The 27976-nt window shown below is 25.6% G+C and overlaps 7 protein-coding genes across 7 annotated transcripts; 2 read left to right on the forward strand and 5 right to left on the reverse strand.

Moving 5' to 3' along the window:
* Nucleotides 1-3477: 3477 nt before the first annotated feature.
* On the reverse strand, nt 3478-3903 carry OCT59_009796 (uncharacterized protein; the record flags this gene model as incomplete). The annotated part of the gene is made up of 1 exon (XM_066132609.1): nt 3478-3903. One exon carries the CDS (start codon nt 3901-3903, stop codon nt 3478-3480), a length of 426 nt encoding a protein of 141 aa, XP_066000236.1.
* A 1581-nt stretch (nt 3904-5484) lies between these two features.
* Nucleotides 5485-5910, forward strand: OCT59_009797 (uncharacterized protein; the record flags this gene model as incomplete). Its single annotated transcript, XM_025333837.2, has 1 exon — nt 5485-5910. One exon carries the CDS (start codon nt 5485-5487, stop codon nt 5908-5910), a length of 426 nt encoding a protein of 141 aa, XP_025169028.1.
* Nucleotides 5911-8705: 2795 nt separating this feature from the next.
* Nucleotides 8706-9128, forward strand: OCT59_009798 (uncharacterized protein; the record flags this gene model as incomplete). The annotated part of the gene is made up of 1 exon (XM_066132611.1): nt 8706-9128. The coding sequence occupies one exon, from the start codon at nt 8706-8708 to the stop codon at nt 9126-9128; it is 423 nt and encodes a 140-aa protein (XP_066000237.1).
* Nucleotides 9129-10392: 1264 nt separating this feature from the next.
* Nucleotides 10393-11166, reverse strand: OCT59_009799 (uncharacterized protein; the record flags this gene model as incomplete). The annotated part of the gene is made up of 7 exons (XM_066132612.1): nt 10393-10403; nt 10477-10557; nt 10627-10662; nt 10737-10790; nt 10858-10926; nt 10999-11040; nt 11130-11166. The coding sequence occupies 7 exons, from the start codon at nt 11164-11166 to the stop codon at nt 10393-10395; spliced, it is 330 nt and encodes a 109-aa protein (XP_066000238.1).
* A 5586-nt stretch (nt 11167-16752) lies between these two features.
* Nucleotides 16753-17031, reverse strand: OCT59_009800 (uncharacterized protein; the record flags this gene model as incomplete). Its single annotated transcript, XM_066132613.1, has 1 exon — nt 16753-17031. The coding sequence occupies one exon, from the start codon at nt 17029-17031 to the stop codon at nt 16753-16755; it is 279 nt and encodes a 92-aa protein (XP_066000239.1).
* A 1136-nt stretch (nt 17032-18167) lies between these two features.
* Nucleotides 18168-18407, reverse strand: OCT59_009801 (uncharacterized protein; the record flags this gene model as incomplete). The annotated part of the gene is made up of 1 exon (XM_025321388.2): nt 18168-18407. The coding sequence occupies one exon, from the start codon at nt 18405-18407 to the stop codon at nt 18168-18170; it is 240 nt and encodes a 79-aa protein (XP_025169030.1).
* A 6463-nt stretch (nt 18408-24870) lies between these two features.
* OCT59_009802 (uncharacterized protein) lies at nt 24871-27858 on the reverse strand (the record flags this gene model as incomplete). The annotated part of the gene is made up of 1 exon (XM_066132614.1): nt 24871-27858. The coding sequence occupies one exon, from the start codon at nt 27856-27858 to the stop codon at nt 24871-24873; it is 2988 nt and encodes a 995-aa protein (XP_066000240.1).
* Between the last annotated feature and the right edge of the window lie 118 nt (nt 27859-27976).

The raw sequence follows: 27976 nt of genomic DNA on the forward strand, positions 1-27976 counted from the left end.
CATAATCAGACACTGGAACCTAAAAAAAAATTACTAGTAATCGTTTATTCAATTAAAACAAATACGTTAGCTTCGAACAATCCGGAAGCGAAACATATCCACTTCAAAAGTCCAGAACCGATAAAAAATTATTTTTATAAGCTACTTTATAAATAGGTTTAGAAAATGTTTCAAAAACTCACCAAGAGATAGAATCCCTATAAAATTTAAAACAAGTTAAAAAAAAGTTTTTAAAATTGCTTTTAAAAAAGCAAAAAAAAGAAATGTTAGAAGCCGCTTCGTGTAAAAGAATAGGTTCTCCCCTCACTGATTAGTAGACCTGAAGAAGCGCTTAAGAAAACTGTTAGTCAACAGTTCGTAAGATAGACCAAATTAAAGTAAAAAGTACTACCATATGTCCAAGAAGCACGAAGAACCGCCTAAAAAAATAGGAATTATTAGTTAACGCTTCGTTAAAATAAAAAATTTAAGTACTGAAACTCACGAATTCCCAACAAATGAATGTTAGTAAAAGAAAATGAAACAAAAAAAATAATGATAAAAATAATCGGACACTAACCTTTATTTCCAAAGAGAACCGTCAAAACCTAAAAAAGAAAAAAATTTTGCTGAGACCTGAAAAAGAAGAGCCGAAGACCTTAGAAAAAATATTATTTTTTTTTTTATCAGAAAAAAATTTTTTTTAGACGAAAGTTAATAAAAAAAAATTGACAGAAAAAAATGAAGCAAAAAACAGGTTAGTACCAACATTTCCATAAAGAGAGTTGTCGAACCTAAGAAAAGTACCAAAACCAAAAAAAAAGTGTTATTAATGAGGAAGACCCACCCTTATTTTCAAAAAGAATCGACAAAACCTAAAAAAAGAAATCTGAAAGAGCCGCCGAAATCTAAGAGGAAAAGGAAAAGAGTGAAAGGAAAGGGAAATTACGAGAGAGAACTGTTACATGATTTAAAGCGATAATCGGAAAATTGTATTACATTAATTAATACTGAGAGTTCAAATAAAAGCTAAATTATATCACATGTAACCATGTAAGATAGCTATCGATGACGAAATAACAGTAAAAGCGGATTTAAAGGAATCGGAAATGATCAGCGGGTTTTTAGTTAAAAAATCGGTTAGAAGAGGTAAACTAAATTAATAAATCATTTTATTTCCGCATAAAGATAAAAAAGCAAATAAAAAGTTTTTTGACGTTTAAAAATCACAGAAATAAAATAAATAATATAATAAGGTATACAAAATATTTAGATATTTGAAGAAAACAAAAAAATAATTCAACTTCATTATTTATTACAGTCTTATAAAAAAATTTTTATATTACAAGTATTCCGGCTATCGAAAATACGGAAATAGATAATAATATATTATTGCACCAATTGAAGCAAGATAAGTTGTTTTAATGATACGATACTTTGTTGGTTCTCCAAATCCAGTAAAATTAGAAATGCCAAATGCGAAACAAAAAAAAATAATCATTAAAAACGATTATGGGCATTGATAATGAAAATACTATGAGAAAAGTTATAAGCGCGGATAATCTCACCAATAACGGAGATACTCATATCGTAGGCGACCTAATATAAAAATTTCTTAAATGACTTTTAAAAATGACCTTAGTCATATGCATGACGGCAAATAAATTTTACCCACGTGATTTGTGCTCCTGGATTCCTGGAATTTAATTGGCGCAATGTTTATTTCACGTATTCCTTAGGAAAAAAAAATCGAAAAAAAAGTGTTGAAAAAAGCCAAAAAAAAAAAAAAGAAGTTCCCTTTAATATATTAATCATTTTATTACTTTTACAATAAATACACTTGAAAATGATCATTTTCACTTTATTAAATTTAATAATAATAAACAAATAAATATTACTGATATTTAGATTATTGTACTATTGTAAAATATGCTAATTATTCCTTACTGTAATATTAAAGCTAATTTAATAAAAATCAATATCTAAATAATTCCACACCCTGCTAATAATTTTAATTAATCTCCAAAGGCTTGTTTCACTTAACAAAAGTATCAAAATTACGTTGTAAAATGAAAAAATCAACCGCGCGCGGCACAGTAATTTCCATACAAAAATATTCATACTATTGCAAATATTAAAGAAAATTTATATTTGAGCGGTTCCATACCTGCTAAACAACCTTGCTTAAGCTACCTAAACCCATAACATTTAGCTAAAGTCCTGAAATTACACTAAAAATAAAAAAACAAATGCAACTCAGTAATTTCTTTTAAAAACGGCAAATATAATATACATACTTGTTAAATAACTTTCTTCAAGCACCCAAACCTTGTTTCATTGTAAATAAAATTAACTATAGCTTTATAACAATATTCTACATTCAAGCTTTTCAAAAATATTTATTTATTTTTTATTGTTTACGTTACATTACATTATGAAATATCCGTTCGCTTTTTGCATGTTTCGTATATCGGTTCTTTTTCATGAAACATTATAATTATGGATTGGTTTAATTTAAAGGTTTTTAAAAACATTTTAACGTGAAAAAGTGGAGGGAGGAGAAATAAACAAATATACTGTTGCGCCACCGCACCGCACCACAAAAGTCACGCGGGAAGGAAAAATTTTGTGGTGAAGGATCATAATTATATAAATACTGCAATTTGATTGGTTAATAAATTTATAACCGAAGTCATATGACCTGAAAAATTTAAAATGACCGTGGTCATTTTAGGTACTGAGTCTTAGTAGGCCAGTTCATAATTGATTAATTAGTCGGTTACATTAAAATTTGTGGCCAATAAATTTTATTTTGGAATGATCAACAAACCTATCAAACCAAAACGTAGGTCGTTTTGGTCGAAAAAAATACTGACAAAAATAAATAAAACCATAACTATTGGTTGCTTAATAGTTTATCAATCAACCAACTCAAAATTGAACTTTGATCATGAGATAATTTATATATACGCTATGATGAATTTTTAATTAAAAACTCTAAAACCTTATCTTTTTCTTTTTTATTATTTTCCAGTCATCTGTTACCAGTAAATCCAATGAGCGTAATAAATTGGTTAAAGACGTATTTGTAGGAGTAATAATATTTGCACCATCAAATAATGCTTTAATCAAATATTTTATCAGTTAACGAATATTTGATTGATGCGGATACGCAAGCCGATGAAAAAAATTTTATAAAAAAGTACATAAATAGTAGTTTTATTATTAAATTATTTTCAGGTTCATAACTTCTAATATTATTATTTATATAATTATTATTATAATATCCTACACTCTAAATGAATATTATTTACTATGAATAGCTCTCAATTTCAGAAGCAGAACGAAAAGAAAAATGCAAAAAGGATAGATATAATAATAATCTACAACAAAACTATTTATATAAATTGTACAATGAAAATATCTGTGAAAAATAAAAATGACAATAAATACAAAATCTAAGCTAAGATAAAACGAGAAGAAAATACATTTATGATTTTACAGTTCATCCCTCTTCTCCCTCCTCAAATACACCGCGATGTCAATGCAATTCTCACAATCCATGGGTGAACCTTCCGGGAAGTAAAAAGAAATGGGATTCACTGGAAGCATTTCAACTCCTCTTTCCACTTTATCATTGTAGAACTTAGTGATTAATTTTTTTGTAGTTATTCTATCGTTCATTTTACGGAGTGTAATTTGGTCGGGATTACACTTTTCAAGACTCGGCCATTTCTTTTTGATTTCCCATTTAACTTTGTCAACGTGTTGGTCGTTGTCAACTTTAATAACGCTAACGCTTTGAGATGATGTGTCATTTTCTCCTAGAAAAATGAGACAACGTAGGGTGACTTCGGCAGAATTTACTTTGTTGCAGAGAAGAATTATCAAATAGAAAAAAATAAAGTATCGCAAATAAGTCATTTTTTTTTAAAAAGATGAAAAAAATAGAAAAATATTTTAATTTTCAAAGTGTGATTAACAACTGTAGAAAAAAAGTTATTCGGAGCTTAAATTTTTCAATGAATGTTTGTTATTAATTATTCAAATGTCAACAGAGAAATGAGTTTATTTATATAATCAGAAAATCAGAAAATGATAGATAATTATCATGAAAGAAAATCTATAATTCCGGATTTCATGAAAGAAACCTATAATTAACGGATTTTTTTTTCCGACTTTCATGTTACGCCGTCTTATGTATAAACATTTAATGCGTTAATGCGGTCACGTCATGACGTTCCCATATATAGTTGTAACATTTTGGTCGCATCATTATGATTGTCATTTCAGGAACAATGGCTGGCAATTTGAAGCATGGCATTAAAATGAAAATCGTATCACGTCAATCTTTACCTCAATCAGAAATTAGAAATGATCGGCGGGTTTTTTGGTTAAAAAATCGGTTAAAGAGGTAAACTAAATTAATAATTCATTTTATTTCTGCATAAAAATAAAAAAAAGCAAATTAAAAAATTTTTTTGACGTCTAAAATTCATAGAAATATAATAAATAATATAATAAGATATATAAAATATTTAGATATTTGAAGAATACAAAAAATAATTCAACTTCATTAGTATTTTATATTACCGTTTATAAAAAAAATTTAAAGTACTCCGGCTATCGAAAATACGGAGATAGGTAAAGGTACGAATTTACAATAATAATAATATATTATTGCGCCAATTGAAGCGAGATAAGGCGTTTTAATGATACGATATCAACCATCACTTTGTTGGTTCTCCAAATTCAGCAAAATTAGAAATGCCAAATGCAAAACAAAAATAATGGGCATTGGTAATGTTACTATGCAGCTAAGTGATCGCTTTCAAATTATTATGTTTTAGTATCTAATTATTAAAAATTAAATTTACTTTATCATTTCTGATTGAGGTAATGATTGATGTGAATACCGTGTAAATACCGAAAGTCCGACAATTTTCATTTAAATGCTATGTTCATTTTGTCGGACAATCCCAGCCATTGTTCCCGAAATGATAACCATAATGATGCGATCAAAATGATAATCTCTTTGCTTACAACTATATAAGGGAACGTACCGCATTAACGCATTAAATTTTATACATAATGCGGCGTAATATGAAAGTCGGAAAAAAAAATCCGTTAATTATAGGTTTCATTTTATAATAAATGTTCATAAGACGGCGTATTATGAAAGCCGGAAAAAAAAATCCGTAATGATAGATTTCTTTCATAATAAGATGGCGTAATACGAAAGATGAAAGTCGGAAAAAAAAATTCAAAAATTATAGGTTTCTTTCATGAAATCCGAAATTATACTAGATTTTCTTTCGTGATAATTATCATATCATTTATAAATAAGCAAGTTGGAATTTCATTTTTTGTTCATTTTCTCTGTTAACATTTTGAATAATTAATAACATTCGTTAAAAAATTGAAGTTTCGAATAACTTTTTTTCTACATTTGTTAATCACACTTTGAAAAATATTTTTCTATTTTTCTTATCTTTTTACATAAAAATGGTTTATTTGCGATACTTTATTTTTTTTTACTTTATAATTCTTCTATGCTACGAAGCAAATTCTGCCGAAGTTACCTTACGTTGTCTCATCTTTCTAGAAGAAAATGACACATCAGCCCAAAGTGTTAGTGTTGTTAAAGTTGACGACGACCAACACGTTGACAAAATCAAATGGGAAATTAAAAAGAAATGGCCGAGACTTGAAAAGTATAATCCCGACCAAATTACACTTCGTAAAATGAATGATAAAATAACTACGAAAAAGTTAATCACTAGTTTCTACAATGATAAAGTGGAAAGAGGGGTTGAAATGATTCCAGTGAATTCCATTTCTGTTTACTTCCCAGAAGGTTCTCCTATGGATTGCGAAAATTGTATTGACATCGCGGTGTATTTGAGGAGGGAAAAGAGGGATGAACTGTAAAATCATAAATATATTTTCTTTTGTTTTGTCTTAGCTTGAATTTTATATTTTTTGTCATTTTTCACAGATATTTTCATTGTATAATTTATATAAATAGTTTTATTGTAAATTATTATTATTATATGTATTTTTTTTTTCGTTCTGCTTATGAAATTGAGAGCTATTCATAGTAAATAATATTCATTAGAGTGTAGTATATTATATAATCATTAGAAGTTATAGACCTGAAAATAATTTAATAATAAAACTATTTCTGTACTTTTTTATAAAAATTGATTTTTTAAAAATTGATTTTCATAATTTTCATAATGAATAAGTGACTATTGTATCAATCAAATATTCGTCAATAAAATATTTAAATAATTCATTAAAGCATTATTTGATGGTTCAAATATTATTACTCCTACAATGACTTTAACCAATTTATTACGCTTATCGGACTTACTAGTAACATATGACTGGAAAATAAAAAAAAGAAAAGAAAAGAAAAGATAAGGGCCATTTGGTCATTTTAAATTTTTCAGGTCATATGACTTTGGTCATAAATTTATTAGCCAATTAAATTACAGCATTTACTACATATCTTCTCCAGTATCACCACAAAATTTTTCCATCTCGCGCGACTTGTGTGACGCGGTGCGCTATTTATTGTTTATTTCTCTCCTCCCCCACGTTGAAATGTTTTTTAAAAACCCTTTAAACAATAAAAAAGAATATTGTTATAAAGCTATAGTCAATTTTTATTCACAATAGACGCGTTTTTTTATAGATTTTGTAATATTAATTTGAATATTTTAGCTAATTGAAACAAGGTTTGAGTGCTTGAAGAAAGTTGTATATTATATTTGTTGTTTTTTAAAAGAAATTACTGAGTTGCATTTGTTTTTTTTTATTTTTAGTGTAATTTCAGGACTTTAGCTAAATGTAATGGGCTTAAACAAGGTTGTCTAGCAGGTATGGAACTGCTCAAATATAAGGCCGGGCAAAAAAATTTTTTAGATTCTCGTGACATAAAATTTTAAAAATGACCCGGCCGGCGGCATTTTTTTTTATATTTGTAAAATTTTTTTATATGTAAAAATTTTTTTACGCCACATTGGCCAATAACTTAAAATCACGTGATAAAACTTTTTACTATAAAAAAAAAATTCCCATTTTTCGAAAAACTGACCGGCCGGGTCACGAGAATCTAAATTTTTTTTTTTGCCCGGCCTAAGATATCTTTTAATATTTGCAATAGTATGAATGGTTTTGTATGGAAATTATGGAAATTACTGTGCCGCGCGCGGTTGATTATTTCACTTTACAGCGTGATTTTGATACTATTGTTAAATGAAACAAGCCTTTGGAGATTAAGTAAAATTATTAGCGGGTGTGGGACTAGTTAGATATTTGATTTTTATTAAATTAGCTTTAATATTTATGGAATAATTAGCATATTTTACAATAATGTACTTAATGTACTTAACTATAATATTTAATTGCTTATTATAATTAAATTTAATAAAGTGAAAAGAGTCATTTTCAAGTGTATTTATTGTAAAAGTAATAAAATGATTAATATGTTAAAGGAAAATATCAGTTTTTCTTTTTTTTTGACTTTTTTCAACACTTTTTTTTGATTTTTCTTAAGAAATACGTGAAATAAACATTGCGCTAATTAAATTTCAGACGCCACAAAATCACATGGGGAAATTTATTTGTCATCATACATATGACTATAATTTTTCCTATAGTATTTTCATTAACGCCCATAATCGTTTATTAATGATTGTTTTTTTTTGTTTTGCATTTTACATTTCTAATTTTACTGAATTTGGAAAACCAACAAAGTTTCGTATCATTAAAACGACTTATCTCGCTTCAATTTGTAGAATAATATATTACTATTATAGTGTAAATTCACTCCTTTACCTAGTATCTCCGTCGATGACCGAAATACTTGTAAAATAAAAGAAATTTTATATTACAAGACTGTAATAAATAATGAAGTTGAATTATTTTTTGTATTCTTCAAATATCTAAATATTTTTTATACTTATTATATTATTTATTTTATTTCTGTGATTTTTAAACGCCAAAAAATTTTTATTTACTTTTTTTTATTTTTATGCAGAAATAAAATGAATTATTAATTTAGTTCACCTCTTAACCAAAAACCCGCCGATCATTTTTGATTCCTTAATTCTTTTTACTGTATTTCGTCATCGATAGCTTACTAATTATTAAAAATTTGAAATTTAACTTTTATCATTTCTGATAGAGGTAAAGATTGACGAAAGTTCTAGAAATTTTCATTTTTAATGTCATGCTTCATGATATCGGGCAATCCCACTATCCCAGCCATTATTCCCGAAATGACAATCATAATGATGCGATCAAAATGATAATCTCTTTGCTTACAACTATATATGGGAACCCCATGACGTGAACGCATTAAATGTTAATACGGTGTAATATGAAATCGGAAAAAGTCCGTTAATAGGTTTCTTTCATGATAAATGTTCATAAGACTGAGTATTATGAAAATCGGAAAAAAAAATCCGTAATTCTAGATTTTCTTTCATGTTTCTTTAATGAAATCCGAAATTATATAGATTTTCTTTCATGATAATTATCATAATAATTATTTATCATGTTTTTGATTATATAAATAAACTCATTTTTTTCTGTCAACATTTTGAATAATTAATAACATTCGTTAAAAAATTGAAGTTTCGAATAACTTTTTTTCTACATTTGTTAATCACACTTTGAAAAATATTTTTCTATTTTTCTTATCTTTTTACATAAAAATGGTTTATTTGCGATACTTTATTTTTTTTTACTTTATAATTCTTCTATGCTACGAAGCAAATTCTACCGAAGTCACTTTACGTTGTCTTGTCTTTTTAGAAGAAAATGACACATCAGCTCAAAGCGTTAGTGTCATTAAAGTTGACGACGATCATCACGTTGACAAAGTCAAATGGCAAATCAAAAAGAAGTGGCCGAGTCTTGAAAAATATAATCCCGACCAAATTACACTTCGTAAAATGAATGATAAAATAACTACGAAAAAGTTAATCACTAGTTTCTACAATGATAAAGTGGAAAGAGGGGTTGAAATGATTCCAGTGAATTCCATTTCTTTTTACTTTCCAGAAGGTTCACCGATGGATTGCGAGAATTGCATTGACATCGCGGTGTATTTGAGGAAAAAGAGGGATGAACTGTAAAATAATAAAATATATTTTCTTTTTGTTTTGTCTTAGCTTGAATTTTGTATTTTTTGTCATTTTTATTTTTCATAGATATTTTATTGTACAATTTATATAAATAGTTTTGTTGTAGATTATTATTATATCTATCCTTTTTGCATTTTTTTTCTTTTCGTTCTGCTTCTGAAATTGAGAGCTATTCATAGTAAATAATATTCATTAGAGTGTAGTATATTATATAATCATTAGAAGTTATAGACCTGAAAATAATTTTATAATAAAACTATTTACGTACAATTAATTTTTCAATAATTATGTTTAAAAAATTTCATAATGGATAAGTGACGAAGTGACGATTTTGAATCTGTTACACAATGCATCAATCGTTATTTGATTGTGTTACTCCTAAAAACTAAGTCTTTAGCCAATTTATTAATTTATTACGCTCATCGGACAAAAAAAAAGTAAAGAAAAGATAGCTTTTTAGAAAAAAATTCATCAAAGCGTATATATAAAATATGTATACACTAAGCCTACGATATGAATATCTCCGTTATTAGTGAGTCTACAAAAAAAAAAAAAAAAATATTTTTTTTTGGTTAGCCGTTTTTAACTAGATACAAGTAAAAAAAAAATCCGCCAATCATTTCCAATTCTTTATTTCATTGTTATTTCATTAAACGCAGAAATTTTTTATGTCGAGCTGCAGCAAAATTAATTTATGCTAATATGCATGCTCGTTTATAAATTTCCACCTTTCCTTTTTCGGTTACAAGCTTGTCTTACGTTTGTTCAGGCTCCTTAAGAAGTCATTGGATTACAGCATTAAGAAAAAATTTTTATTTTTCGGTATTGAACTAGAAAACCGAAAATAAAAAAAATAAAAGGAAAAGAACCGAAAGAATAAAAAAATATTAAAAAATTTCAGAAAAAATTCGAGTCTAGTATAAGAACGTAAAAAAAAAGGTATTCAAAAAAATTTAAAAAATCAATTTATTTAGCAAACGTGATCTGCTGCGGCTGATCGCGTGGCCGAAAATGAAATATGATTAAAAAGAAAATTAAACTTCTTCGTTAGCATTATATTGCAGTTTCAAGTTCGTCAATATTTATATGCTGGGTGACAGTACATATATTGATATACATTTAAGAATAATATATTCATTAGTTTGATTATTATATATTATTAATTTTTTAATTTCATTATAAACATAAATACATATAATATAATTTATAAATATTAAATACTTTCATTACCGGTAAATAAGATAAAAGCATGTGATTAAAATCCATCTAAAGATAAAAAATAAAAAATTATAAATTAATTATTTACTTTATAAAGAAATTTATTTTTTTAAGAACTTACCATCAGGAATTTCCAGTTCATCTTGTTCTTTTGAATGAAGATTTGGATTATTATATACTTCGTCATCATCTGTAAGAGATACTGTAAGATAGAATTAAAATAATATTAAAAATTGTTAATTGTTTATTATTATGTAAAATTTTCACCTACCATCAACATGTTGTTGAGTTATTTCTTTTTCATCATCTAAATTTTAAATAAAAGTCGCGTTTAATAAATGAAATTGGTATGGCAATTTTATTTGTTAGTAATTTACTTACCATTTGAATTTATTTGCAACTTTTTAAATAATTTAGATAATTTTTTACGACTATCTAAAAATTAAGATATAGATTTAATATATAGATCAATCTCTATTTGATAATAATTAAAATATATTACCTCTAAAAATAGTAATTACTTTTGATGATTTGTTACTATTCTGCTCATTTGATTTATTAAAATCGTCAACTAAAATAAAAAAATCAATTATTAAATATCATTATACGATAATTAAACACTGTGATGTTAATAAATACTTACTATTGTTAGGAATGTTAAAATCATACAATTTACTATGAAACACTATTATTAGTAAAATAAAGTATTTTAAAAACTAAATTATGATTATAGTAACCAAAAAATGGTAATAATTATTATTTATATGGTTATACCTTCTTGTTCTTCTATTATAATAAAAAAAGATAACATTAATATTGTAATTTAAAATAAATACACTTCATTAGCAGAATATTATACGTTTATACCTTCTGTTGCATTTCTTGGTTCAGGTAGATTTCCAAAGTTGTGAATTTTACTTGTAAATAAACTGCTACTCGTATAATTTTCTTCTACTTTATTCATTTCTAAATTATCTATTTTTGATTTGATTAATTCATCTGACATATTTTGATAATATAAATTATTTTTTTGTATTTTATTACAAAGTGCGGCAGCGTCAGGTCTTTTTAATGGATCAGCATCCCAACATTCTTTCATTAAATTTCTATATTCTAATGGAGTTCCTGGCACAATTTTTGGCCTTATACCATTAATAATATTCATTACAATATCATTTTCATGTTCATAATTTATAAATGGTAGTTGTCCAGATGAAATTTCCCACATAAGAATTGCAATACTATAAATATCAGATGCAAAAGTGTATTCTCTTCCAACAATAACTTCGGGTGCTATGTATGAAAGATTTCCATATATACTTGTTGAAGATTTATCAGCATGTCCACAAAATCCAAGATCACTAATGTACCATCGATCATTAAATTGTGAATATAATATATTTCCAGAATGTAAATCTCTATGAATTGCTTTCTCTTTATGAATATAATAAAGTGCAAGAGTTATTTCATCAATAATTTTCATTCTATCTTTCCATGTAAGCTGATTATGGTTTTGTTGTAAATATTTTCTTAGATCTATATCCATTTTCGTTATTACAAGCATATAATGTCCATTTGATAGATTTTTTGTTAAACCATAACATCGAGCAATACTTGCCCATTTATTACTTATAGTTAAATGTGATTTAGCCTAAATGACAACATGCTAATGTTAATACAAAAACTTCAGATTTATAAATAAATTTTGAATATAATAATACAGACCTCTTCAAACCAACTTTGATTTGCACTTTCAACATTTTCTAACGTTTTAAGTATTATTTTAAAAGTTCCAAGTCTTTCTAATTGTTTTTTCCCAAAATTCCATTCTTCATATCTTCCATTAATCCAATCTGCTGTATAAATTTCAGAGAATCCACCTTTTGTTAAATATTTAATATCTTCCAAATTGTTATATGGGATCCATTCAACTACCATATTTGGCATAAGTGTTTCCATTTGACATTTCTGTATTAAATTATCAATATCATTATTTCCAGATGTCCAATTTGAAAACTTTTCTTTTAAATAATTTCGAACACAATATTCACAATATAATGTAGCTAAACATTCTAGGTTACAATTTTCACAAATTCTTTTTGTTCCTGAATTATCAATAACTTTATTTCGATCATAATCTTTAGTTAATTTTCTTATTGCTTCAGTTTTTTCATCATTTGTAAGAATTTTATCAGCAAAAACTGTTTGTTTGTAAAATTCAAATTGTTTGTGTATATCATTGTAAATATTGGTATCTAATAATGTAAATGCTCTATTAATTGTTGTACCAATTAATTCATATCGAAGGGTGGACATAATGTAATCAATAAGAAAGAAAGAACGAATGAATTATTTTAAGTTCATTCACTTGATAAATTAGTAAAATGCAAATTGTTGATCAAATTTCATGTTGTGTCCACATAAATTTTGTGATTTTGAGGCGTAGTATTTTACGCCAATTTTACGTTTTCATAATTAAAAAAAGAAAAATATTACTACCATTTACTTACTAATTTTTTTTATATTTAGTATGGTAGTAATTTAAAATTTTTTTCAGCGAATACGTTTTGTATTTAAAAAATTTGATTGTCATATTAAATAAATAGATGTAGTATCCTTGATATTGATTAATATTAAATAATTTGATAAACAAAATTCAATGACTGTTATTCAATAGATTATTAATTTGTAGTTATTTTTAAAAATCAATATAAACATGATTAATGAAAAGTCAATTTTCTTTAGTTTATTTCAATTGGATTTATTTTAAATAGACAACGTGGTGAATAATGAACATGAAAGATTATAAGAAACCATTCACTAAAAATAGTCATATCTGATTTTACAGCATTATAATCTTTTTTTAATGGATCGCAAATATAAGTTCAGTGAATAAAATATATGGTTTTAATAAAAGATATGTATGTTACAGAGTTACATGATTCAAATTATTTATATAGAATTTTTTTGTACCAACAATTAATTTGAAAATAATAATTTTACGTAGGGGAGGCACCCCTTTTTTGGAAATTATTAGTTAGTAAATCTGCCGATAATTTATGATCATGTGATATCCTAAATTTTTTTTTTTTTTTAATAAACGTGTCGCAAACCTTATGTACTTATTATAGAACTTTTAAAGTACATATCCTATACGTATTTTTTCCTGTTCTACAACTTTACTTATAAGACTAAAAAGGGTTTAGAATACCAATTATAGGGAGTGCGTTACTATGCACCTGACCCGACTAACCCGAGTATAAATTTAAACCCAATTATTAATACTAACAATAATTATATTTTATTATTATTAGTTAGTCAATATATAATACTTAAAAATGGCGATTCAATTTGTTAAATTATTTTGATAATAAGCAAATTTAACTGTTAATAGTGAAAATGAAATCATTTTTGGAATAGTGCAGGATTTTAACTTTATAATTTCGAAATTTAAACATTTCTTAATAATAATTGTATAGTTATATATTATTTATTAATTATACAATAAATATTTATTATTATTACTAGATGTTTGTCTCATATGAAACCGTTTAAAACTAGTACTACCTGTTATGACCAAGTTAACTTGTTTAATATCATAATAACACTATTCTCAAAAAGATATTATTGAATTGTTCTGAATTTTTCAATAGCTGTATAATGAGCTAAATGAAGATAAATTAGCATAATTAATCCGCATCTGTAATAAATATAGTTACATAATTCTATATATGCATAAATATCATTTAAATATAAATAAAAATGTATGTAACTTTTTCATTAATAAATAAACAAGTAAAACAGGAGGACTGTTAAATTATGTGTCATTTGTGTGAAAAGGGGAATTTAGGAAACTTCAATGACTTTTCTGACAAATTTTGAAATTTTTTGAAAAAAATCTTAAAGAAAACTTTACAGATTTTTGTTTGCTAAGGTATTTTTACCAAAAAAGTATTATTGAAATAAAGATAAATTATTATTACCTTTGAATTAAAAGTGTAAGCAAATACAGTAGCAATATTAAATTAAATATAAAGTTTACATAATTACATAAAGATCATCTTTCAAAGATGAAGCAACTCAACATAACCATGTATTGTGTTAGAATTACTCTCTGTCTAAAGAATTTTAACATAGCAGAGGAGAGGGCAATTCCACCAAGAACTCTGCATTCACAGTAAACCTATACTTACCAATCTAATGAGAATCATATCTGAATTTGTTATTGAACTTCAACAAATTTCTTGAAGAAATCTAATAAGAAGAATAAAAAAAAAATGTAAGATCCTAGGCAATATTATTAACAACATCAGGATATTAGAGATCCAAAACATTGCTAATAACAATCAAAGTAAGCATAAAGTTCACACTCAGTGACTTAGAGGTCATCTTTCAGAGAGGGAACAACTCAACACACCCGTGCATTGTGCTAGAATCACTCTTTGTCTAAAGAATTTGAACATTACAGAGGAGAGGATAATCCCACCAAGAACTCTGCATTCACAGTAAACCTACACTTACCAATCTAATGAGAATCATATCTGAATTTGTTATTGAACTTCAACAAATTTCTTGAAGAAATCTAATAAGAAGAATAAAAAAAAATATAAGATCCTAGGCAATATTATTAACAACATCAGGATATTAGAGATCCAAAACATTGCTAATAACAATCAAAGTAAGCATAAAGTTCACACTCAGTGACTTAAAGGTCATCTTTCAGAGAGGGAACAACTCAACACACCCGTGCATTGTGCTAGAATCGCTCTTTGTCTAAAGAATTTGAACATTACAGAGGAGAGGATAATCCCACCAAGAACTCTGCATTCACAGTAAACCTACACTTACCAATCTAATGAGAATCATATCTGAATTTGTTATTGAACTTCAACAAATTTCTTGAAGAAATCTAATAAGAAGAATAAAAAAAAATATAAGATCCTAGGCAATATTATTAACAACATCAGGATATTAGAGATCCAAAACATTGCTAATAACAATCAAAGTAAGCATAAAGTTCACACTCAGTGACTTAGAGGTCATCTTTCAGAGAGGGAACAACTCAACACACCCGTGCATTGTGCTAGAATCACTCTTTGTCTAAAGAATTTGAACATTACAGAGGAGAGGATAATCCCACCAAGAACTCTGCAATTCACAGTAAACTCACACTTACCAGTCTAATGAAAGTCCAAAAGAAATACCATAACCTTTTTGAAAAATCTATTAAATCTAATTAATTAATATAAATGTATCTTGATATCCAAAGGAAAGTTGAAATGATATGGTGATAGAGAATATTTTGTTGTTTCAATATTTATTTCTTTTATATTCAAAAAATGTTTTTTTTGTATTAAAGTTCTCTTGCTTGTAAAGGGAGATTTTTCATAAAAACTATTAATATTATTTTCTATAATGCTTGTAATATAAGTGTATTTCAAATAAAAGAGAAGAAAAGTGAGCTTTTGTATCTTGTTTTAAAAAGTTATAGGTCAAAAAGCGTCAGTGGCTTTTTATAATATATATAATAACTTTGAAAAAAATTTTATATATAAAATAGCTGGTGGCTTTTTATAATAAATATGGTAAATAATAACTTCGAAAAAAAAGTTGGAGTCTTTTATAATAACATTGGAAAAAAAGTTAAACATCGAAAAGAGCAATAAAAGTAAAAAAAGTAAAAAAGTAAAAAAATAGTCTATTTATTTAATTTATTTTGTTGATCTTTTACGTAAATGTAATCAATAATAATAATTAGCAACTCGGAATTTGAAACAGTCGCGTATAATAATAACATAGACGCGTTTTATCACCACATAGGTCAAATCAAAATGATCTATTTGATCTATTTGATCTAAAATTCTTTTAAGTATTTACATTTTGTTAAATATTGGTAGTCATTTGTGAATAGATTAGAATCTCATATTAAAGTACCTAAATTAAATTTAGACATTTCGTGTTACACTACTCGGTATATGTCGATAATATATTTATTTTATAGTTGTGAGATAAAGTCTGTATAAAATAAATTATACATTTCTTCATTTTATTATTTTATAATCGCGCTTTTTGTTATTTTCAGAAAAACTACGTGGAACTTTTATTTACTAAAAAATAAATTAACATGTTTTATTAATATGTTGGATCAGATTAGTCTTATTTGCTCTTTCTAACCCTTTTTGCATGTACTATAAGTTGATCATAAACGTCCATAAGGCCTTCGAACAAGATCAATAAAGAGTAGATTTTCTTTTCTTTTTTCCATCATAGTAATAAATATAATAGTAAATATCACTCCACACAGTTATTTAATAAACATTCTTACAGATTTTCTTTATTCAAAATAAAGACAAAAAAAGAAAAAATAAAAGTTCTAAAATATTTCACGCTATGAAAATTATGACGAAATAGGTAAATTCAACTTAATTTGAAATACTTCAAATTCTTCTACAAAACATAATTCTTCAGTTTCTCTAATTTGTTTTTCATAAGAACTTTTTTTACAAGAAAATCCCAATGTGCCACCTTCAATACTATGGTTAAGGCCTGGAAAACGTGGAATTTGTCGAAGACGTTCGTCGAAAATCTTCTGTAATTCCAACCCTCCGACCTTTTTTAAGATTTCCTGCGTAAACTCCAGTTGATATTTAAAAAGTCCAAGGTCGATATGATGCATACGGTCGGGAACGCACGCTTCGTAAATATTCAGATTTCTAGATCACAATTACCAAATAATGGACCGACGTAATAACTATTATATACAGCATTCTTTTCATCCACTACATGACTCAGAATATTATTATTATTCCTAAAACAGAATATAAAACTATCTTTAGTAATACCATAACCGTTAGATTTCCATTCAATGGGATTATAACCTCCAAAAATTTCGTTACCGTTTTTCACTTTAATAATTGTCACAGTACGAGATTTATTATCACATTTTTCATAGAATTCTTTAAATACATCAAATCCGGCAAGTGTTTCATGAGATCCACGATATAATTGAATTTGTATGAAGTTGTTAATTCATCTGATTTATCGATCCATTTTGAGATTAATTCAGCTTTTTGAAGTGTAATGATCTTAGAATCAATATTTGTTTCATTAATCTCTTTAGAAGTACTAGGTTCTGATTTCTCGTTATCACTATCCAAAAAATAATCTAATGAATGAATCCTCTGATAGAATCTTTTTAAAAGGTTTTACTTTTTTCGAAAATTCTTTAGAATTCATTTCACGGAATTTAATTAAAGGAATAATATTTTTTGAGGTATTCTCTAAAGCTATGAATTGATCTTTTGTAAATTCTTTAGTATTAGAGGGAAGTTCTGGATTCTGTGCAAGACCCCATTTAACCACATGTTCCCAAATTTGTACTACTCTCATTTGAGCATTTTTATTTTGAATAAGCGAAACCAAAAGTTTTTCTGAAATTGTGGAAAAGTTTGGAGAATTAAAAATCTTACTTGGATCTTTAGAAATTAGATCATTACAATATTTTTGAAGTTGCGAAAAAGAGTCATCCTCAAAGCTCGTTTGATATATAATATTAAAATTTTGTCAGTTTCCTTTATTTTCAATCAATAAAGATTCCAAATATGGGGTTAATTCTTTGAGACCAAGTTTACTGGCAACAACCAAGATTTTAATGATAACTGAAGTATCATATTCTTTCAAAGAAAGCCTCCCTCCATAAATATATCTAAAAAAAAATAACAAGTTTGTAAATTATAAATATATTTATTAAATAACATCGTTCATTATATAATTTAATTTTATATTACTTACTTTAAGATTATATCAAAAATATTAGGAGAAATATCTGTTAATTTTAATATGTACCAAAGCTCCATCATCACTCTTTTTATTAGTTGATAATATTCTTTGCAAATAAGGAGAACAACAATTAAAAATAATCATATGAGCACGAAATGTTTTTACGTTAGGGTCGCTTCCAACTTCAATTATAATATCATGATATCCATTATTATCGTTTAAAGTTCCAAGTAAATTTTCAGTCAAGTTTGGTAAAAGTTCATTATCGACCATTATAAATTTTTTATTTTCAATGAAAGAAATGAAAAAAAAACCAGAAATGAATGGAATGAAAATCATTGCAGATCGTTGATAAATTTAAAATAGTCGAATTTACAACCAGCGTTATAAATGATCGACATAATTTGCTAACTCTTGAGGTGGATTATCATAAATAACTGTATTGCTAGGAAAACAATGATAAATTTTCGCTATATCTAATATATATATAATTAGCTGAGGCTTTTTCATCCAAATTTGGACTTATGGTTAGATCAAATGTAAAATCTAATATAAAAACGCACAATTCTTCATAATTTTTCATTTTAAGATATGATTGCCAGGATATGATCATCATTTTTGACACAGAAAAATCTATCGAATTATTTGATATGAGGGTTAAAATACAATGGCTATGAAAAAATGAAAAATTATAATGGCCAATTAATAAAGAAAACTCGTAATTATTGAAAAAAATATTTAGATTTTAAAATTTTCTCACTCTTGTCACATACTATCATACGGTTCATTCAATTCTACGATGTGGTGTTACGTTTTAACAAAACAAGAAAAGAATAACTATAATCGATCATGATGATCTTTGTCTACCACTGAAGTTAAAACGATAATTAATATTAACAATGTTACCCACTTGTAGCATGTTGATCTAACGATTTATGCAATATCTTTTAATCCACCATCCCGTTCCTAACATCAATATTATGATTACTTTGGTCGGAAAGATGTAATTAAAATAAATATGATAATATTTTTATAATTATGTAACGTATTTATTGAGTGTATTATTATATATTTATTGTAAAAATTATTTTAATTATTTAATATATCTAGAAAAAAAGGATCGATAAAAATCATTAAAAAAAATAAAAATCATTAAAAATAAAATCTTTTTCGTTCATTTCGTCGATTAAAATAAATGAATTCAATATATATATTATGAAAAAGAAACGCGCTATACATTTTTTGTATTTTTATTTTATATCATTGATTGATAAAACAATTAAACATGCAATGGCCAATTCAGGAAATTAATTTGCACATTTTTTCTGATTTTCTGAATGTGTATTTAACTTATAGAAAACCCGGTACAGCTATTAATAATTAATAACTCACCTTAACCTCTTTATCGAAATCTTTTAAAAAATGACAACCAGTTCTGATAAAAAATAAATAATAAAGATTTGAAGATAAAATTGTCAGCGAAATATATCAATTACTTTACAGTTTAGTAGGATCCGAAAGTTTATTTAATTAAACGAGTAATAAGATATTAATATAATATAGTGTTATGGAAATTTATTGGAAAAATTTTTAAAATTTACAATTTTAATAAATGCATAAAATTATTATTCAAAATTTTTAAATATATAAGTGATATAATATAAATTAAACAAGATTTTAAAATAAAGTTAGCTTTAAGTTCTTTTGGTTTGTCTATTCTTTTCGATTCATTCAATTTTACTAATATATAATAACGTCTGTAATATTCTTTATATTCTTTATATTCTTTTTTTTTCATTTTTGCCAGTTAATTATAATCGTATCATTATTTCGTATAGTTACTTCATATGATTAAATAAGAAAAATAGGATAAACTCCTTAAACTATAAGTTTGAATATAGATAAAAAGTAATTTACAACCTTTTTTTTAAATTATTTAATAAACAAGAATCCTTAACTTTTGTAACATGATGCTAATATTATGAATAAACATATTTACGTGACATTCAATACAAAATGACGCAATAATTCCAAAAATATGTAAAATGAAATATTGCAAATATTGCTTGCTCTTGGCCAGTTATTAACTTACAACTGTTTCTCCTGAACACCACGTAGAGGTGGCAAGCTTCGTTCAGGGTAAAAAAGAAATCACTTACCTATAATCTTATACAACCAGTTTATAATTAATAGGATTAAAAAAAAATAATAATAATATTTGGGTTGTTAAGAACAAAAATTGAGCAGAGACGTTCGGACATATAGATATATATATAATATAACAACATTCACAACTTGACCAATTCTATATGTAAACTGTGTTTTTTTAGTTATGTTCTGGCCCCAGATACGACTACTTATGCACATGTGCATCAAATCAAGAAAGAAAATTATAAAAGAAAATTATTTACATAAAAAATCAAAACAAATAAAAAAAAATGCACATGTGCATCAGAACAAGAAAGAAATTATTTTTGTAAAATCAAAAATAAGCTTTCTCATCCCCCCATCTAATTATTTGGTTTACATATATACACAATACGTACTATGTACATACATACATAAAATACGTACGTATATATACGTAATGTGGGAAAGTCGAACGAGCAATAAACACAGGTTTCTCGACTCAATTTTATTAGAAAAATTTGTTTAAGTATGGCTTTAACTTTTTTAAAGTTTTTAACGTGAAGTTGGTCGTACCTACGGTTTAAAATGAGATGTGGAGTTGGTTGCACCTTACCTATTACCATACTTAACAAGAAAAAAATAATAAAAGAAAAAGAAAAGCGAGAAGGAATAAAAAAGGAGAGAGGAGTTGAAGAGAATAAAGAGAAAAAAGTGGTTATTTTATACTATATTTTACTTAACCATGATGAGTCATGTTACAAACATGTAAACTCCAATAGTATAGAAAATAGACATGTGTTTGCAATAATTTCTCACGTAATCTTGTATATGACGTCAAATTTTATATACTATGGGCGTATATCAATCATTACATCACTAACTAAAACCCATTACTGCGTAACTTATTACAGTATACAGTCAGCCCCCTTTATAGTCACACCCCTTGGGACCGAAAAAAAAGGGTGTGATTATAAAAAAAGTCATATGTTGTGACTATAGAGGAGGTTTTTCTAATATATTTATTAGTACATTGGGCCAAAATATGGTGTGCTTATAAAGGGGAATTTTATATGTTGTGATTATACAGGGGGTGACTATATAGGGGGTCGACTGTATTTTCAAAAATATTAGTGATGTACAATCGTCTAAAACTCCTCTAATATAAACACAGAATTATAAGAATAATAAGTAAAAATTTTCTTAAAAGTCTTTTGAAACCTAACTAAATATAAAGGTAGATAATCTATTATCAATAACTTGAAATACTTTATATTCCTCTATTTCAAAAGTTTCTCTATCAATGATTTTCTTTTCATATGAATGTTGCTTGCTTTTACCAACAATATTATTAATAAAAGATCCTGATGATTTGATATACAAATCTTGTAACCAAAAATATGGTCCCTCATTTTTACTCCAAATGATTTCTTCCTTTTCAAAATTGACTCGACTTAAAATAGGATTAAATCGATTTGTTAATGAAAATAAAAACTATTTGACGTTTTACATTGATAATTTTTTGTGGTTACGAGATCTTTCATCCGCTACCATTTTTGTACGACACCATTCTAATGGATTATATCCATCAATCTCTTGGGTGTAATTATAAGAACAGTTGGTCCCTTATTATCGCAATGTTTATGGAATTTATCAATCCCAAAACTATCGCGACTAGCACGACAATTAACAGATAAGATTAAATTTAAAAGGTAAATCTTTAAAATGATAAGGTGTTCCTTTTTCTTATCAATCCAACTTGCTATTAATGCAACATCTGTAGTAATTAATAATCTTGGAGTCAAATATATATCTTGGCGGCAAAGCATTGGGGAAAGTCTGGAGGCTGAATTTGAAAAATATAGTAACTTCATCATCGAGACCATCAGGAAAAATATTTTTAAAATATACAAAATCTTTTTTAGTTAAAACGAGAAGTAATGACAGGCAATTGTATAATAATATGAATGTGATCTTTGGAGGTTTATAAATCTTATAATTTACAGGTTTCGTTATATTGTCTCCAAGTTCTTAGTGACACCTTCAAAAAAATCACCCGATATGCAGCTTCGATGGTTTCTCGTGGCCCAAAAATTCAGATCTTCTACCAGGAATGTGCAATCTAAAAGCAACTTTTTTGTCATTAGCAATAATTGTGTTGAACAATTGCTAACCTGGAACATAATTAGATTCATATGTCTGTAAAGTATAATTCGTATTTCACTTCTTTAATAACAATTTTTAAAACAATATTAATGCTTCTTGTTAAATATTTATTAAACAATTTATAATTTTCTTTTTTAGTAATATCTACATCTTAAAAACTATATATTAATAACTTTTTTTTTAAAAAAAAAAAGAGCTGTGATGCCATTATCTCTAAGTTTCCAACTCAAACTTTGAAAATCTCATATTTCTTCCCTTGGATTTTTTTTACGATCCATTATACGCAGTGATAGAGCTGGTTACCAAATAGAATTTTGGTTATTCTCGAATTTACTTAAAATTTCTCTAAATTTTAATAAGTACTTGCGGAAAACAGAATTATTAGGTGTATTTACGAGTAGCACACTTAAAAATCTACAAAATTTTGTTATTTTTTTAAATTTATTTTTATCCAATAATTTGTTATATTAATAAACACCTTTAAATATTCATTTGAACTACTTAAAATATTTAAAGCGATATATTTTAATGATAGTTTCGTCCATTAAATCAATGTATTAATAAGGCGGCGCAAAGTATAATGTCAAGAAGTATATAATATTTATCGTACGGTTATATATGAACATAACATGTTTTAATTTTAGATATTTTCTATAGTATATTGACTAAAATTTATTCATAGTATCAAATAAACTATATTGATTTATGTTAAATGTAATATTATATACACATATAATACATATTTTACTATTGATTTACGTTAAAGGTAATATTACAATTATTAAAAATATTTCCTTGTAAGAATTCCTTAATAGAGTCATTATCCAATTGGATATTTTGCGACTTTTGAAGAAATAAATGAAAGAAAGAATTTATCATTTGATTTAAATAGATTTTACTGATACAATAGACTTCCTGTTATGGTCAGTGCCGTACGATAATAATATTATAATATGTGGTAATCTCACTTATTTTAAAATTTTTCCACGTAAGTGGCAAAATTTATAACCGATCAGTCCAATCATCCATTAATCCATGTTAAATTAAGTGATATTACTCTCACCCTGTACTATAATATATTAATAAAAAATACCTAATGTTTTCCCATATTAGTATTGATATGATTTTATTTTTAATTTTAACATTACACCTCGTGAAAAAAAAGATCAGTTGTTCATCGATTAATCATTCAAATAATTAATTGTTCATTAGATTGTTTATTTAGAAATTGGAGATGAAAAATCAACCACTACAACTACAAACGTTCAATCAAGATCAAGTAAGAATATGTTGCTGAAAAAGTTTCCCGAAAGATTATAAGTAGTGTCTTGTGTAAGAATATAATCCGCTTAAAATTACGTTAATTTAGAGTTTTATATTTTATCACGTACGCGTATCAGCGTGCTAACTCTTTCGTATTAGTCATTTTTATAAATTATTTTGGGAATAAATATTAATAATAAAAAAGTACTCCTACTTCATGTGTGCAATATATTTCCGCCCATTTAATGGATAAAAGCATCGCAACCTTAGTATTTCTTTTTATAAAGCTTCTTAATAACAAATATGACTACTGGTCATAATCATATTTCCATTACTGGTTTCTTCGTACTAATAATGAAAATATTGTTTTAATGTAAATAATGTAATATAGCAAATAAAAATATTATAAATTCCTTTTTTTTACTATAGTTAAAATGTTGTACTTTTTTAAAGAGCATCAGACTGGCAAATTTAACCCACGAAAAAAGTACGATCAGACCAGAAAATTAAGGATTTTTTTCTTTTCTTTTGGCATACTATTTTTGGAGAACTTATCCAAGAAGGGCTCAGAATATTATCACTTTATTTTAATTAGAAACCACTTATTATAGGACGAACAATTAAATAAAAAATTAAATTTAAATACATATTTTAAATTACATTTACTATAATTAAACATACATTTACTATATAACTTAAACTTGCATTTACTATACTTAATATTTAAATTACATTTACTATAATTAAACATACATTTACTATATAACTTAAACTTGCATTTACTATACTTAATATTTAAATTACATTTACTATAATTAAACATACATTTACTATATCTTAAACTTGCATTTACTATACTAAATATTTATATCTTAAATTTGCATTTACTATATCTTAAACTTGCATTTACTATACTTAATATTTAAATTACATTTACTATATCTTAAATTTGCATTTACTATGGCTTAATTTTTGTTCATAATTTTGATACCATTTTTGTAAAATCAGTTTTTAATAGATAAAAATCCTTACCAAAATTTTTATGACTGTATTTTCTTTGTTAAAAATTATATGTATTATAATGTTTCATAAATTTTAGGATGATATGTTTATATACTTTGATAAATATTTAAAATGCTTATTTCATAAAATATAATATAACTTATTAATATAATTGATTTTAGTCTTCAAAATTTTTTAATTCTTTTTTTTCCTGTTCTAATTCTGATTTCAATTCATATATATTCTTTTTCAGCGAATTTATTTCTTCTGTCTTCATTCCTTCTTGAGAATTAGTGGTAAATTTAAAAATTTCATATTTATCAATATTAAAAGAATTTGACTTAAGAATATTTTCAATTATAAACTTAACTTTCAAGTCTTTGTTGTTTTGAGCAATTTTCATTAAGGAATTATAATTTTTTTTCAGCTGTACTAATTTATTATTAAGGATATTTTGAAATTCTTTATCAAACTTATTATTATCCATACCAACTATATTAACTATATTGCTAATAGTATTTCCAGCAACTGACATAACTCTTCCAATAAAATAATTAATTATTTCATTTTGATTATATTCTTCTTTATTAGTAAAAGTATTAATGAATTCCTCTTGTAAAATTAAAATATCACTTTTAATTTTTAAAAAATTAGTAATTTGATTGAGAACATCCTTAGCATTTTTTTCATAAATTAATCTATTTACTAATTTTTTTCTTTCTTCTGTTAACTTTTTAATACATTCATAATCCAAATCAATCAGTTTTTGTTCTAATTGCATTTCAATTTGTTCTTTTTCAATTATTTTTTGTTCCAATTGAGTAATTTTTTCTTCCATTTTGGGTTTTTCTAAGTTAGAAAACTTTTGATTTTGTAAAAGAACTTCATTCATAATTTGGGGTTGACTTGGATCATTTTCTTTTTGTTTAATCAAACTTTCTAGCTGTAATTTTAATTGTTGAATAGAACTTTTTGTTTCAATTAATTGAACATGCCAATTCTTTTTTTCTTGTTCTAACTGACCGATTTGAATTTGAGCTTGCCGATTAGTCAGCTCATTTTGTTTTAACTCTTTCTTTTCCGTTTGAATATTTTGATTTGATACTGATGATGATTTTTCCTTTTGTTTAATTATATTTTCTTGCTGAGATTCTAGTTCTTGAACTATGGTTTTAAGTTGGATTAATTGATCTTGTAATTTATTTTTTTCTCTCATTTGACTTTGAACTTGGTCATTAATTGGTTTAAACATCTCAATTAAATAGCCAGCTAAAGATTGCTTGTCGTTTTCCAAACAAGTAATTTGAGCTTGTAGAGTATTTTCTTTTTCTTCAAATTCTCTATTTTGTACATCTAAAGTAAGTTTCAGATTTTGATAATCTTGTTCAAATTGAGAATTTCTTTGTTGTAAATTAATTAATTCCATTCGAATTTTTTGATATGCTAAATGCATTTCTTTCAACTCCTTTTGGTTAATTCCAATTTCCATTTGAGAACTTTCATAATAAGATTTAGCAATTGTCTCTAGTTTAAGATTTTCATTCTTTACTTGCTCATAATTAATTTGAGATTGACTTAATTCATTTTCTAATTGCTCTTTTTGTTTAATTATACTTTCTTGTTGAGATTTTAATTCTTGAATGTAAGCTTCAGTTTGTTTTAATTGATCTTGCAAAATATTTTTCTCTTGATTTAACTGACTGATTTGAGTTTGAACTTGTTGATTAGTCATTTTATTTTGTTTTAACTGCTCAGTTAGTTTGCTAGTTAAAGTTTGCTTTTCATCTTGCAAACAAGTAATTTGAGCTTGCAAAGTATTCTCTTTTTCCGCAAATTTTCTATTTTTTACATCTAAAGTAAATTTCAGATTTTGATAATCTTGTTCAAATTGAGAATTTCTTTGTTGTAAATTAGTTAATTCCATTTGAACATTTTGATATACTAAATGCATTTCTTTTAACTCTTTTTGCTTAATTCCAATTTCCATTTGAGAACTTTCATAGTAAGTTTTAGCAATTGTCTCTAGTTTAAGATTTTCATCATTTATTTGCTCAGAATTAATTTTGGATTGATTTAATTCATTTTCTAATTGCTCTTTTTGTTTAATTATACTTTCTTGTTGGGATTTTAATTCCTGTTCAGTTTGTTTTAATTGATCTTGAAGTTTGGTTTTCTCTTGGTTTAACTGACTGATTTGAATTTGAACTTGTTTTAACTGCTCTGTTAGATCACCATTTAAAGTTTGCTTTTCGTCTTGCAAACAAGTAATTTGAGCTTGTAAAGTATTTTCTTTTTCTTCAAATTCTCTATTTTGTACATCTAAAGTAAGTTTCAGATTTTGATAATCTTGTTCAAATTGAGAATTTCTTTGTTGTAAATTAATTAATTCCATTTGAACATTTTGGTATACTAAATGCATTTCTTTCAACTCTTTTTGCTTAATTCCAATTTCCATTTGAGAATTTTCGTAATAAGATTTAGCAATTTTTTCTAGTTTAAGATTTTCATCATTTATTTGCTCATAATTAATTTTGGATTGATTTAATTCATTTTCTAATTGCTCTTTTTGTTTGATTATACTTTCAAGCTGAGATTTTAATTCTTCTTCTGTTCGTTTGAATTGATCTTGAAAATTAATTTTTTCTTGATTTAACTGACTTATTTGAGTTTGAACTTGTTGATTTGTCAGTTTATTTTGTTTTAATTGCTCAGTTAGATCACCAGTTAAAGTTTGCTTTTCATCTTGCAAACAAGTGATTTGAGCTTTCAAAGAATTTTCCTTTTCGACAAATTCTTTATCTTGTATATCTAAAGTAAATTTCAGACTTTGATAATCTTTTTCAAATTGAGAATTTTTTTGTTGTAAATTAATTAATTCCATTTGAATATTTTGATATGCTAAATACATTTCTTCTAATTCTTTTTGTTTAATTTTAATTTCCATTTGAGAACTTTTATAATAAGTTTCAGCAATTTTTTCAAATTTTTTCTTAGTATCCTTTTCTTTTTGTTTTAATTTAAGAAATTTTAATTTTTGAAATTCAAGAATTTCATTTGATTTTCCATCTGTAAAACTAAGCAAACGACTCTTATAATATGCTTGTGGATGAGATTCAATAATATTATGATTATTATTAGAAGAAATTGGTGATTTTATGAATTTCATAATATTACTTTTTAATTCTTCATTTATTGGAATACCATCAAAAATCCAATTTTTAATAATATTTAAAATTTCTAATGAAGATGGCCTTTTTAATGGATCCTTATTCCAACATTTTTTC

The sequence above is a fragment of the Rhizophagus irregularis genome, chromosome 18, assembly GCF_026210795.1.
Source record: "Rhizophagus irregularis chromosome 18, complete sequence".
NCBI classification, from domain to species: Eukaryota; Fungi; Glomeromycota; class Glomeromycetes; order Glomerales; family Glomeraceae; genus Rhizophagus; species Rhizophagus irregularis.